The 14,260-nt window shown below is 41.8% G+C and overlaps 2 protein-coding genes across 7 annotated transcripts in view; one reads left to right on the top strand and one right to left on the bottom strand.

Moving 5' to 3' along the window:
- Positions 1–13,796, bottom strand: part of ZNF408 (zinc finger protein 408) — a 28,966-nt gene extending 15,170 nt beyond the window's left edge. For all 3 annotated transcript variants that reach the window (XM_061610902.1, XM_061610903.1, XM_061610904.1), the window contains exons 1-2: positions 13,374–13,796; positions 13,074–13,270 (exon numbers count right to left, since the gene is read on the bottom strand). In XM_061610902.1, coding sequence (XP_061466886.1) covers positions 13,074–13,270; positions 13,374–13,395 — 219 coding nt within the window. In that variant the 5' untranslated portion in view covers positions 13,396–13,796. The remainder of the gene's footprint in view (positions 1–13,073; positions 13,271–13,373) is intronic.
- ARHGAP1 (Rho GTPase activating protein 1) overlaps positions 13,499–14,260 on the top strand; it is a 32,892-nt gene continuing 32,130 nt past the window's right edge. The window contains exon 1 of one of the 4 annotated variants that reach the window (XM_061610905.1): positions 13,499–13,603. The gene's annotated coding sequence lies outside the window, so the exon portion shown is untranslated. Of the gene's footprint in view, positions 13,691–13,837; positions 13,965–14,260 lie in introns of those variants that run through there. The other 3 variants (XM_061610906.1, XM_061610908.1, XM_061610907.1) reach the window with 3 other exon arrangements.

The raw sequence follows: 14,260 nt of genomic DNA, 5'->3' as shown, positions 1-14,260 counted from the left end.
TAAGCTTACAAAAATAAATAAATAAATAAATAAATACGTAAAATCACAATGTCCAGTCACTGCTACTGCATCATGGTCCATGGTAACAGTTATTGGCTGCTTGACACAACGATAGTAACTCAGCTCATATTCAGTTGCCAGAAATAGGATGAACTTAAATTATGATTTACTGCACTACTACTGCTTGTAAAGTCACTTTGGGCAAATTACAGCCATTTGGTGAACTGTTTGCCTGTAGCGTCTGAACATGCAGCAGGATAAGCTTCAGCAATTACTAACCACCACCCATTTTCATTCAATTGTAGAAAATACGACCAGTTCTCCCCATACAGTTGTGGTCACACTGCAGTGATCTTTTAAGCAGCTGGTGCAATATGTGAATCACTAGACTGTGTAGGAGACCAATAGTTAAAACTTTGATCAGATAATGAAAGCTGAGTTAGTGACCTTGGACAGTGCTATGTTTCAGTGATAGTCACATAATTGTTGAGTGGAAAAAAAATTGTTTCTGATGTAAATTGTCTTGATTACTTAGTAGAAGAGATGCCCGGATGACAGATTCATTCATGGAGGAACTGTATGATGAAGAACCAGAAATTTTAGAATGCAAAGTGAAAGCTGCTCTTAAAATACTTGGAAGAAACAAATTACCAGGAACAGATGGCATACCAATAGAGTTGCAACAAGCTACTGAGACTGAATCTGTCCAAATTTTGACAAAAATCTGTCAAGAAATATGGAAAACTAAACAGTGGCCCACAAACTGGAAGCGTTCCATATACATCCCAATTCCAAAGAAAGGGGATCCCAGGGAATGCAGTAATTATCCAATGATTGCCTTAATATCCCATGCAAGTAATGCTCAAGATTCTACAACAAAGGCTCTTACCATATATGGAGCGAGACATGCCAGACGTCCAAGCTGGATTTAGAAAGGGAAGAGGCACCAGAGATCACATTGCAAACATACGCTGGATAATGGAACGGAGCAAGGAATTTCAGAAGAAAATCACCCTGTGCTCTATAGATTACAGCAAAGCCTTTGACTGTGTAGATCATGAAAAACTATGGAATGCTTTAAAAGAAATGGGGGTGCCACAGCATCTGATTGTCCTGATGTGCAACCTATACTCTGCACAAGAGGCTACTGTAAGGACAGAATATGGAGAAACTGACTGGTTCCCAATCGGAAAGGGTGTGAGACAGGGGTATTTTATCACCCTATTTATTTAATCTATATGCAGAACATATCATACGGAAAGCAGGATTGGACCAAGATGAAGGAGGTGTGAAAATTGGAGAGAGAAATATCAATAATTTAAGATATACAGACGATACCATACTACTAGCAGAAACCAGTAATGATTTGAAAGAAATGCTGATGAAAGTTAAAGAGGAAAGGATAAAAGCAGGACTATAGCTGAACGTCAAAAAGACTAAAGTAATAACAACAGAAGTTTATGTAACTTTACAGTTGACAATGAGGACATTGAACGTGTCAAGGATTATCAATACCTCGGCAGAGTCATTAACCAAAATGGAGACAATAGTCAAGAAATCAGAAGAAGACGACTTCCGGGAAGGGTTGCTCTGCCTGTGCTGCCTCTGAGCCAAGCTCTTGTCTCAGAGGAAGCTTTTTCAGCTTCAAAATCAGTCAGAACGTCTTTTTTGACTGGTAAAGATTTTCTCCCGGTCGGGGAGAAACGTGAGATTAACCACAAAGCCTGTTTTTGTGGGGAGGACTGGATTTCATTTATTTATGAGAAAAGGTTCAAACTGCAATGTCGGACGGACTTTCATCAAGCTCTAGCTGATTATAGCGATACGTTTATCTTTTCTTCAAAGAAAAAACGGATTATAACAGGCAAACAAGCATCCTTCTTTCTATTTTCTTTTTTCACTTGGTTTAAATTGGTGCAGTTAAAAAAGAGATTTGTCAATGAATCAGCTGTGAAGAATTCCTAGGTGAGTTATGGCTTTTCTCATTCACTTATGAAATTAAGGAGGAAAGTAATCGAAAAAGCTTATCTTTGCTTTTATCGCAAAAAGCTATTCTGGAGGTGCATTCTAAAGATACCAACGGAAGACGGATTTCTATTTCGAGGAGGGGGAAAAAACTTTTTTTGGTCTATTTCATTTTGACGAATCTGCTTGTTCACGACGCCACTAATTGTCTTGATGTTGGGAACTAAGTTTGTTTTGTATTCCTGAACACAGAGATAAGGCAGGCTGTACTGTCTACACTGATATCAGCAGCCTGGAATATTAACCCAATTGTGGCTGAAATAATTTTTGTTTCTGTGGTTTTAAGAATGGCAGCCAGGAAAGTGATTGAGACCATGGAAGAAATTATGTTTCAGAAAATAATGGATGAGATTGAGATAACAAAACAAACCCTGAGACAGGGCAGACAGGAGATGAAAATTGAATTTAACAAAATGACACAGGAGCTTAAAGAAATAGGGGATTCTGTAAAAGAGGTGTTCGATGGGATTAGAGATGAAAAAAGAAAAATTAAAGGGAAGCCACAAGCCCTGGAGATTGGAACAAGTGTGAAATTGGAAAAAGATTTGGAGTTTATGGATCTTAGAAATAAAGTCTACTGTTTGGAATTCAAAGTTGTCTCTGAAGAAATTAATGAAGATTTTGGTGGTAAAGTTACCAATGCCTTGGATAATTTTCTGGACTGGAATGATGTGATGGAGTTTGACATTGAAAAAATCTATGGAGTTGGCTACAGATATGTGACAGTGGAGAAACTCTTAAGAGATGAACCAGTGCATTTTGTAAAAAAGAAGAACAGAGATATGACTTTGCAGCGATATTTCAGTAACATATTCAGAATTCTTGACTGGAATGATGTGATGGGGCTTGTCACAGAAAAAATCTATGGAATTAACTACAAATATGTGACAGAGCAGAGATGTACCCAGAACAGAGATGTGGCTTTACAACAATATTTCAGTAATATATTCAGAATTGATGGCAAGGACATATTTGTGATGGGGGAAATTCCCATCAGACTCTTGTTATATGACTATGGCTATGACAGCAAGATCATCATAAGATACTGATAATGGATGAATGGATACTGAAACCACTGGACTTAACATAATGGATGAATGGATACTGAAACCACTGGATTTAACAGGACTATTGAAGATGGAAGATGGAATTAATATTGAAAATGGAAGAATGGTTATGGAAATTATTGGACTTAACAGATTTGACGAGATGGATTAATCAATATGTTTATTTGGACTATGGTTATGACAACAAGATTATTATGGGATACTGATAATGGAAGAATGGCTACTGAAATTACTGGACTTAACAGGATTATTGAAGATGGAAGATGGAATTAATATAGATAATGGAAGAATGGCTATTGAAATTATTGGGCCTAACAGATTTGAATCAGATGGATTAAGCGACATGTTTATTTGGAGAAAAATTGAAAGATATATCTCTCAAGGAACTGAAACCTCTCTTTGACTTTTTGTAGAAAGAATAAAATAATGTTTATGAGATTTGTTGATTAATTAAGATAACTACTGGAGGAAAGTGATTCTATAATATAATTTTAGAGATAGGATTGTTATATATTGTAGACTTATAATTGATCTGCGACAAATCGGAAGTCAACATTTTATTTTGTTGTTTGATTGTTTTTGTTTTGTTTTGTTTTTTGTCTTTGAAAATTTGAATAAAAATTAATGAAAAAAAAAAAGAAATCAGAAGAAGACTAGGACTGGGGAGAGCAGCTGTGAGAGAACTAGAAAAGGTCCTCAAATGCAAAGATGTATCACTGAACACTAAAGTCAGGATCATTCAGACCATGGTATTTCTGATCTCTATGTATTGATGTGAAAGTTGGACAGTGAAAAAAGCAGACAAGAGAAAAATCAACTCATTTGAAATGTGGTGTTGGAGGAGAGCTTTGCGCATACCATGGACTGCGAAAAAGACAAATAATTGGGTGTTAGAACAAATTAAACCAGAACTATCACTAGAAGCTAAAATGATGAAACTGAGGTTATCCTACTTTGGACACATCATGAGAAGACATGAGTCACCAGAAAAGATAATGATGCTGGGAAAAACAGAAGGGAGTAGAAAAAGAGGAAGGCCAAAGAAGAGATGGATTGATTCCGTAAAGGAAGCCACAGACCTGAACTTACAAGATCTGAACAGGGTGGTTCGTGACAGATGCTCTTGGAGGTCGCTGATTCATAGGGTCACCATAAGACGCAGTCAACTTGGAGGCACATAACAACAACAACAACAAGGTGGAATATAAACTAAGTAGACATCATGCCACAATTAGTCAGTTTTAATCCATGCAATACCAAGCAAGGGCTGAGTTGTGTGAATGATGGCGCAGATACATAACTGCTTCATGCGGAAGAGAGTGACAAATTCCACCCTTGAATCACATTCTCAACGGGACAGCTAGGCAACATAGAGTGACCTCAATCAAGACTTCCATGTAAACAAAAAGAGAAGGAATCAAAGGAAAATGTAGCACCAGAGCAGAGATCTTTAGGGGAGTCTCTGTTGGTCGCCCCCCCCCCCCCGGCTCAAATGCATGGCTCATAACTACAAGAAGCAATGCATTTAGTGTTGTGGACCCAAGTCTGTGAAACTCCTTCCCAATTGAGATTAGATAGGCATGCTTTTTGCTGAACTTCAGGTGCATGGGAAATACTTTCTTATTCTGGCAGGCATTTTAAGGTAACGTTCAGGTTTCTGTTTGGTTTTATGTTATTTTTTATTGTTCTCTGTATGGTTTATTTTTATGTAGGCTGCTTGAAAATGCTAATGAGCAAGTAGTACTCTGGACTTCAGGAAAGCCAATTTTAGTAAACGCAGAACAATGGAAAGTAAGGTTCCATGGCAAGCCACCCTAATGAGAAAAGGAGTCCAAGTTGGGTGGGAGTTCTAAAAAAGGAAATTTTAAAGGCACAATGGCAAACAATTCCATCAAGGAAAAAAAGGGGGAAGATAGCAGAAGAAGCTTATGTGGTTTCACAAAAAGCTTAGAGATGACCTGAAAACAAAAAAGGACATAGACAGGAAGTGGAAGGAAGGCCAGGCCACATAGGAAGGGTACAGACAGGTAGCATGGAATTGCAGGGATGGCATCAAGAAGTGTACAGCTGAGAATGAGATGAGGTTAGCGAGAGATGCCAAAAACAACAAAAAAGCTTTCTTCAGATACATCCATAGTAAAAGACAGCGAAAAGAAATGGTGGTATAGCTACTCAATGAGGATGGCAAAATAATAACAGATGACAAAGGCAGAAGTGCTCAAAGTAGAATTCCTACTTTGGCTCAGTCTTCTCCCAAGAGAGGGTTTATGACCCCCCCCTGGGAAACATGAAGCTGAAGGGGCAGGATTGCAGCTTAAAACTGATAGACAAATGGTCAAGAAATACCTAAACACTTTGAATGAGTTCAGATATGCAGGGCCCCGTGAACTTCATCCTAGAATATTGAAGAAACTGGCTGAAGAACTCTCAAAACCACTGTCTATTATCTTTGCAAAATCGTGGAGGATGGGTGAAGTGCTGGATGACTGGAGAACTAATGTTATCCGTATCTTTAAAAAGGGCAAAAGGGAGGAACCTTGAGAACTACAGACTAGTCAGCCTGACATCAATCCCTGGGGAAATTCTGGAGCACATGATAAAGCGGTCAACCTGTAGGCACCTTGAAAACAATGCAGTGATTACTAGAAGCCAACATGGGCTTATAGGAACAAATCCTGCCAGACTAATCTTATCTCATATTTTGATCGGGTAACCTCCCTGATGGGCTGTGGGAATGCTGTGGACATAATATATCTTGACTTCAGCAAAGCTTTTGACAAAGTGCCCCATGATATTCTGATTAGCAAGCTATTTTAAATGTGGGCTGGATGGAACAACTATCAGGTGGTTCCACAGTTGGCTACAGAATCATACTCAGAGTGCTTATCAATGGTTCCTTCTCAAATTGGAGGGAGATAACAAGTGGGGTACCACAGGGCTAGGTCCTGGACCCAGTGTTCTTCAACATTTTTATTAATGACTTGGATGAGGAGGAGCAGGGAACACTTATCAAATCTGCAGATGATACAAAATAGGGAGGGATAGCTAATACCCTGGAAGACAGAAACAAAATTCAAAGGGATCTGGATAGGCTGGAGCATTGGGCTGAAAACAACAGAATGAAATTTAATAGGGATAAGTGCAAAGTTTTACACCTAAGAAAAAGAAACCAAAGGCACAGTTATAAGGTGGGGATACTTGGTTCTGCAATACTACATGCGAGAAGGATCTTGGGATTGTTGTTGATCACAAGCTGAATATGGGCCAACAGTGTGATGTGGCTGCAAAAAAGACAAATGCTACTTTATGTGCATTTACAGTTGTTTCCAAATTGCGTGAAGTATTAGTTCCCCTCTATTTACATAAGAACATGAGAGGAGACTGCTGGATCAGGCCAGTGGCCCATCTAGTCCAGCATCCTGTTCTCACAGTGGCCAACCAGGTGCCCGGGGGAAGCCCGCAAGCAGGACCTGAGTGCAAGAACACTCTCCCCTCCTGAGGCTTCCGGCAACTGGTTTTCAGAAGCATGCTGCCTCTGACTAGGGTGGCAGAGCACAGCCATCACGGCTAGTAGCCATTGATAGCCCTGTCCTCCATGAATTTGTCTAATCTTCTTTTAAAGCCATCCAAGCTGGTGGCCGTTACTGCATCTTGTGTGAGAAAATTCCATAGTTTAACTATGTGCTGAGTAAAGAAGTACTTCCTTTTGTCTGTCCTGAATCTTCCAACATTCAGCTTCTTTGAATGTCCACGAGTTCTAGTATTATGAGAGGGAGAACTTTTCTCTATCCACTTTCTCAATGCCATGCATAATTTTATACACTTCTATCATATCTCCTCTGACCCACCTTTTCTCTAAACTAAAAAGCCCCAAATGATGCAACCTTTCCTCGTAAGGGAGTCGCTCTATCCCCCTGATCATTCTGGTTGCCCTCCTCTGAACCTTTTCCAACTCTATAATATCCTTTTTGAGATGAGGCGACCAGAACTGTACACAGTATTCCAAATGCAGCCGCACCATAGATTTATACAACGGCATTATGATATCGGCTGTTTCATTTTCAATACCTTTCCTAATTATTGCTAGCATGGAATTTGCCTTTTTCACAGCTGCCGCACACTGGGTTGACATTTTCATCGTGCTGTCCACTACAACCCCGAAGTCTCTCTCCTGGTCGGTCACCGCCAGTTCAGACCCCATGAGCATATATGTGAAATGAAGATTTTTTGCTCCAATATGCATAATTTTACACTTGTTTATATTGAATTGCATTTGCCATTTTTCTGCCCATTCACTCAGTTTGGAGAGGTCTTTTTGGAGTTCTTCGCAATCCCTTTTTGTTTTAACAACCCTGAACAATTTAGTGTCGTCAGCCAACTTGGCCACTTCATTGCTCACTCCTAATTCTAGGTCATTAATGAACAAGTTGAAAAGTACAGGTCCCGATACTGATCCTTGAGGGACTCCACTTTCTACAGCCCTCCATTGGGAGAACTGTCTGTTTATTCCTACTCTCTGCTTTCTGCTTCTTAACCAATTTCTTATCCACAAGAGGACCTCTCTTCTTATTCCATGATTGCTAAGCTTCCTCAGAAGTCTTTGGTGAGGTACCTTGTCAAACGCTTTTTGAAAGTCTAAGTACATTATGTCCACTGGATCACCTCTATCTATATGCTTGTTGACACTCTCAAAGAATTCTAATAGGTTACTGAGACGGGACTTTCCCTTGCAGAAGCCATGCTGGCTCTGCTTCAGCAAAGCTTGTTCTTCTATGTGCTTAGTTAATCTAGCTTTAATAATACTTTCTACCAGTTTTCCAGGGACAGAAGTTAAGCTAACTGGCCTGTAATTTCCGGGATCCCCCCTGGATCCCTTTTTGAAGATTGGCATTACATTTGGCACTTTCCAGTCCTTCGGCACAGGAGGACCCGAGGGACAAGTTACATATTTTAGTTAGCAGATCAGCAATTTCACATTTGAGTTCTTTGAGAACTCTCGGGTGGATGCCATCCGGGTCTGGTGATTTGTCAGTTTTTATATTGCAGATTAAGCCTAGAACTTCCTCTCTCGTTACCACTATTTGTCTTAGCAATGGTTAGCCCTCATCTTGAGTACAGTATTGCATCCGGTTCTGGACACTGTATTTTAAGATGCAGACAACCTGGAACAGGTTCAGAGGAGGGCAATAAGTATGACCAGGGGACTGGAAACAAAGCCCTATGAGGAGAGACTGAAAGAACTGGGCATGTTTAACCTTGAGAAGACTGAGGGGAGATAGGATAGCACTCTTCAAGTATCTATATGAAGCCCTTGGGAGTGGTCATCAGGCGATTTGGGGTGAGGTGTCAGTAGTACGCTGATGATACCCAGCTCTATTTCTCTGTAACATCTGAATTGGGATAGGCCGTGCAAGCCCTTGACCGCTGCCTGGACTCGGTGGTGGGCTGGATGAGGGCAAGTAAACTGAGTCTGAATCCTAGCAAGCTGGAGGCACTGTGGGTTGGTGGTTCCCGAGTTCAGATGGTCAGTTGCCTGCTTTGGATGGGGTTGCACTCCCTCTGAAAGAGCAGGTCTGTAGTCTGGGGGTGCTCCTGGATTCATCTTTCTCGCTAGAGGCCCAGGCGACCTCTGTGGCTAGGAGTGCCTTTTACCAGCTTCGGCAGGTAAGACAGTTGTGGCCGTTTCTGGACCAGGATAGTCTGACCACTGTTGTTCCGGCACTGGTAACCTCCAGGCTGGATTACTGTAATGCGCTCTATGCGGGGCTGCCCTTGAGGTTGGTCTGGAGGCTGCAGCTGGTTCAAAATGTGGTTGTGAGACTGCTCACTGGGGCAGGGTATCAACAACATGCCACCCCACCGCTAAAAGAATCGCACTGGCTGCCCATTTGCTACTGGGCCAAATTCAAAGTTCTAGTTTTGGTGTACAAAGCCCTATATAACTTGGGACCAGGATACCAGAAATACCGTCTTATCACTTATATACCCAGTCGATCACTGCGTACTGCAGGTGAGGGCCTCCTGCATATACCATCTTATCAAGGGGTCCATTCTGCACCTACATAGGAAATGGATCTTTAGTGTGGTGGCACCTACCCTGTGGAACTCCTTCCCCTTGGATATTAGACAGGTGCCATCTCTGTTATCTTTTTGGCGCCTATTGAAGACCTTCCTCTTTCAACAAGTCTTTTAAGTTGAGACCTTACCTCAGTCTGCATCTGTGTTGGAACTGCTTTTTAATATGTCTTTAAACCTTTTTAAAAAAATGTTCTTAACCTTTCTTTAAAAAAAGCAGTTGTTTTGAAAGCTTTTTAAAAAAATGATTTTAAAGATGTTTTGTTTTAATGTACAAGTCTGTTTTTATGATGTTTTAAAGTGTTTTTAGTGCTTTTGTTTGCCGTACTGGGCTCCTGCTGGGAGGAAGGGCGGGATATAAATCAAATAATAAGTAAGCAACTAAGTAAGTACTTGGAAGGTTGCCACACAGAGGAGCACCAGGATCTCTTCTCAATTGTCCCAGAGTGCAGGACATGGAATAATGGGCTCAAGTTGCAGGAAGCCAAATTTTGACTGAACATCAGGGAAAACCTCCTAACTGTTAGAGCAGTATGACAATGGAACCAATTACTTAGGGAAGTGGTGGGCTTTCCAACACTGGAGGCCTTCAAGAGGCAGCTGGTCAGCCACCAGTTGGATATGCTTTAATTTGGATTCCGATGGCCTTATAGGCCCCTTCCAACTCTACAATTCTATGGTATATGAATGTTATAAATAAATAAATTCATAAATATGCTGGATCAGACTAAAGGTCCATCTAATCCAGCATCCTGTTTTCCATAATGGTAAATCAGATATCCTTGGCAAGCTAACAAGCATGACATGAGGGCAATAGTTGGTGTTCAGTGGCATATTCCTGCTGAACCACCGTGGCTAGAAGCCACTGATAATTATCCTCTATGACTCTGTTTAATCTTTTTTGCAAGTAATTGAAACTTGTTGCTGTTGTTATGTGCCTTCAAGTCGATTATGACTTATGGCGACCCTATGAATCAGTGACCTCCAAGAGCATCTGTCGTGAACCACCCTGTTCAGATCTTGTAAGTTCAGCTCTGTGGCTTCCTTTATGGAATCAATCCATCTCTTGTTTGGTCTTCCTCTTTTTCTACTCCCTTCTGTTTTTCCCAGCATTATTGGCTTTTCTAGTGAATCATGTCTTCTCATGATGTGTCCAAAGTATGATAACCTCAGTTTCATCATTTTAGCTTCTAGTGACAGTTCTGGTTTAATTTGTTCTAACACCCAATTATTTGTCTTTTTTGCAGTCCATGGTATCCTCAAAGCTCTCCTCCAACACCAATTTCAAATAAGCGGATTTTTCTCTTATCCGCCTTTTTCACTGTCCAACTTTCACATCCGTTCATAGAGATCGGGAATACCATGGTCTTAATGATTCTGACTTTAGTGTTCAGTGATACATCTTTGCATTTGAGGACCTTTTCTAGTTCTCTCATAGCTGCCCTCCCCAGTCCTAGCCTGCTTCTGATTTCTTGACTATTGTCTTCATTTTGGTTAATGACTGTGCCAAGGTATTGATATTACTTGACAAGTTCAATGGCCTCAATGTCAACTTTAAAGTTATATAAATCTTCTGTTGTCATTACTTTAGTCTTTTTGATGTTCAGCTGTAGTCCTGCTTTTGTGCTTTCCTCTTTAACTTTCATCAGCATTTCTTTCAAATCATTACTGGTTTCTGCTAGTAGTATGGTATCATCTGCATATCTTAAATTATTGATATTTCTCCCTCCAATCTTCACACCTCCTTCATCTTGGTCCAATCCCGCTTTCCGTATGATATGTTCTGCGTACAGATTAAACAAATAGGGTGATAAAATACCCCTGTCTCACACCCTTTCCTATTGGGAACCAATAGGTTTCTCCATACTCTGTCCTTACAGTAGCCTCTTGTGCAGAGTATAGGTTGCACATCAGGGCAATCAGATGCTGTGGCACTCCCATTTCTTTTAAAGCATTCCATAGTTTTTCATGATCTACACAGTCAAAGGCTTTGCTGAAATCTATAAAGCACAGGGTCATTTTCTTCTGAAATCCCTTGGTCCGTTCCATTATCCAACATATGTTTGCGATATGATCTCTGGTGCCTCTTCCCTTTCTAAATCCAGCTTGGACGTCTGGCATGTCTCGCTCCATATATGGTAAGAGCCTTTGTTGTAGAATCTTAAGCATTACTTTACTTGCATGGGATATTAAAGCAATAGTTCGATAATTACCGCATTTCCTGGGGATCCCCTTTCTTTGGAATTGGTATATATATTGAATGCGTCCAGTCTGTGCGCCATTGTTTAGTTTTCCATATTTCTTCACAAATTTTTGTCAAAATTTGGACAGATTCAGTCTCAGTAGCTTGTAGGAACTCTACTGGTATGTAATCTGTTCCTGGTAATTTGTTTCTTCCAAGTATTTTAAGAGCAGCTTTCACCTCGCATTCTAAAATTTCTGGTTCTTCATCATATGGTTCCTCCGTGAATTAATCTGTCATCCTTGCATCTCTTTTATAGAGTTCTTCAGTGTATTGCTTCCATCTTCCTTTTCTGTCATCTCGGTCAGTCAGTGTGTTCCCCTGTTGATTATTCAACATCCCTACTCTTGGTTTAAATTTCCCTTTCATTTCTCTAATCTTCTGGAATAGGGCTCTTGTTCTACCCTTTTTGTTGTCCTCTTCTATTTCTATACAATAACTATTTTAATAGTTCTCTTTGTCCCTACGTACTAGTCGCTGTATTGTTGCATTTTGGGTTCTGACCGTGTTTCTATTTCCTTTTGCTTTCCTTCTCTCTTTAACCATTTTAAGAGTTTCTTCAGTCATCCATTGAGGTTTTTCTCTCTTTTTAACTAGAGGTATTGTCTTTTTGGATTCTTCCCTGATAATGTCTCTTGCTTCAATCCATAGTTCTTCTGGTTCTCTGTCAACTACGTTTAAAGCCTCAAACCTGTTCCTTATTTGATCTTTATATTCTTCTGGGATGTTATTTAAATTGTAGTTTGACATTATGACTGCTTTGTTGGTCTTCTTTAGCTTTACTCTGATTTTTGATACAACCAGTTCAAGATCTGTACTGCTCCTGGTCTTGTTTTTGCAGAAAGTATGGAACTTCTCCATCTTCTGTTACCAATTATATAATCAATTCGATTCCTAAATTGACCATCTGGTGATGTCCACGTGTACAGTCGTCTTTTCGGTTGCTCAAAAAATGTGTTTGCAAGAAACAAATTATTGGTTTCACAGAATTCAATAAGTCTTTCTCCTGCTTCATTTCTGTCTCCTAAGTCCCATTTCCCCACAATTCCTAGTTCTTCTCTGTTCCCTGCTTTTGCATTCCAGTCTCCCATGATGATCAGAACATCTTGTTTTGGTGTGTGATCTTGTTTTGGTGTGTGTGATCAAGCTACTGCGTTAAATATTGTGGCAATGAATTCCACATGGTAATTATGAACTGTGTGAGGAAGTTCTTCCATTTATCTATCCAATCGGTTTCATGAGCAGACCCCACATGTCAGTGATATGAGAGAGGAGGGAAATTCTCTATTCTCTTTCTCAATACCATCCATTTCATGTGGAACACACTATCTCAAGAATATCAGAAACAGATCAAATCTATTTTGGACACCCAAAGGTGACCAGATAAAACCATAGGCCAGGTGCTTTGCATCTTGCGTGGCAACGTGGAAGAGAGACGTTGGGCCGGCAAGCTGCTTTCTTAACTGGCTAACAACGACAAGCTGCACCTGCCAGACAACTTCTAACAACCAAGAAGGATCGGTTGCATTCTACTCGGTCCACCGTGTGTGTGTGTGTGTGTGTGTGGGCACGAGAGAGAGCGGCCACACTGCCTTAAGTGCTCTGGAGGCCCAAGCCACCTAGACTCGCTTGACACTTTTGCCCGCTGCCTGCCCGTCGCTTACCTCCGGGGAAGCGTCCCCCTCCTGTTCCTCTTCCCGTGGCCCTAACAAGAGCAGCAGCGCCCCTGGCTGTAAGGCGCTGCCCACACACCACACGCCAAGCTCTCTCTCGGCGGACAGGGATGGACCGAGGGCTAAGCCCCGCGGGAGCCACCATACAGGACAGCAGGGCCAACAACCGCGTACATCCGAGGGCCAACCTACAAGAAAAGAGAAACCACGAAAGGATAATTAGAGCAACCAAGAAGAAACACTCCGCTCCTTCCCACTTTTCCGACCCACGAAAGACCCCCCCCCTCTCACTCCGGCCAGGGCTCTGCTCCATCACGGCTCCTGGACTGTTCCAAAGATGCGGAACGTTCCACAGAACGAGCCCTGTTTGCTCCCGGACAGATTTTCCGTTCCTCACTAGTCTTCGAAAGGAGGCGGGAATGTGTTTCTATGGAGACCTGTTCATTTTCCGGTTCAGAGGCGGATGTTTGCGAAGAGGTTTGACAGGCGGGAGTGGCAGCTATTCGCGAGCGGACAGCGCAGTAAGTTTGTACAGCGTGCGTGTTAAAAGCGTTGGAAGTGGGGTGGCTTTTCCCCGATGAGATAAGGCCCACACACCTCGCTTTGAGGTAAGCGCTTCCCTGGCTGGTGAGGGGTGAGGTTTCTTCTGAGACTCGGGTATCTCTGTTTATTCAGGAAAGGTGGCCTAGGGTCGGAGGGCGCATGCGTCGGGGCTCGCCTCAGCGTGGCTTTCTATTGGGTCGGGGTCTCGTTGGAGGGTCTCTCGCTGAATAACCGCTGCTGTCTGGACGGAGCCAAAAACACAGACAGGGCTGCTGGGCTGGACTTTTGTCTTAATCCTTCTACCGTATCCATGGGTGTTATTGTGCTCAGGCTTTCCAGGTGTGGATCTTCGCCCGATTTTGGAAAATCCCCCCTTCCTCAGCACCCCCACTGACCCATTCCCTCATTGTCAAGGAGGGCGTCCCCCTGTCCTCTGCAGAGGCGTTTCTTTTTTGTGGTGCCGGGGAGGAGAGTTATACGTGCCTGTAGCGGGGAGAGCTTTCAGGCTGTGGGTGTGTTTAGGTACTTACAGTGGGGAGGAAGGGATGGGAAACCTTCATTTCGTAAGCTTCTTTAAGTTAACCTGTTTTTGGAGCAATCCCCTGTACGCTTTTTTGGAAGTACCTGCAACTGAA

Source organism: Rhineura floridana, chromosome 2 (assembly GCF_030035675.1).
Source record: "Rhineura floridana isolate rRhiFlo1 chromosome 2, rRhiFlo1.hap2, whole genome shotgun sequence".
Classification (NCBI taxonomy): Eukaryota; Metazoa; Chordata; class Lepidosauria; order Squamata; family Rhineuridae; genus Rhineura; species Rhineura floridana.
Note: the sequence above shows the minus strand (reverse complement) of the source record. Positions and strands in the feature narration are given on the sequence as shown.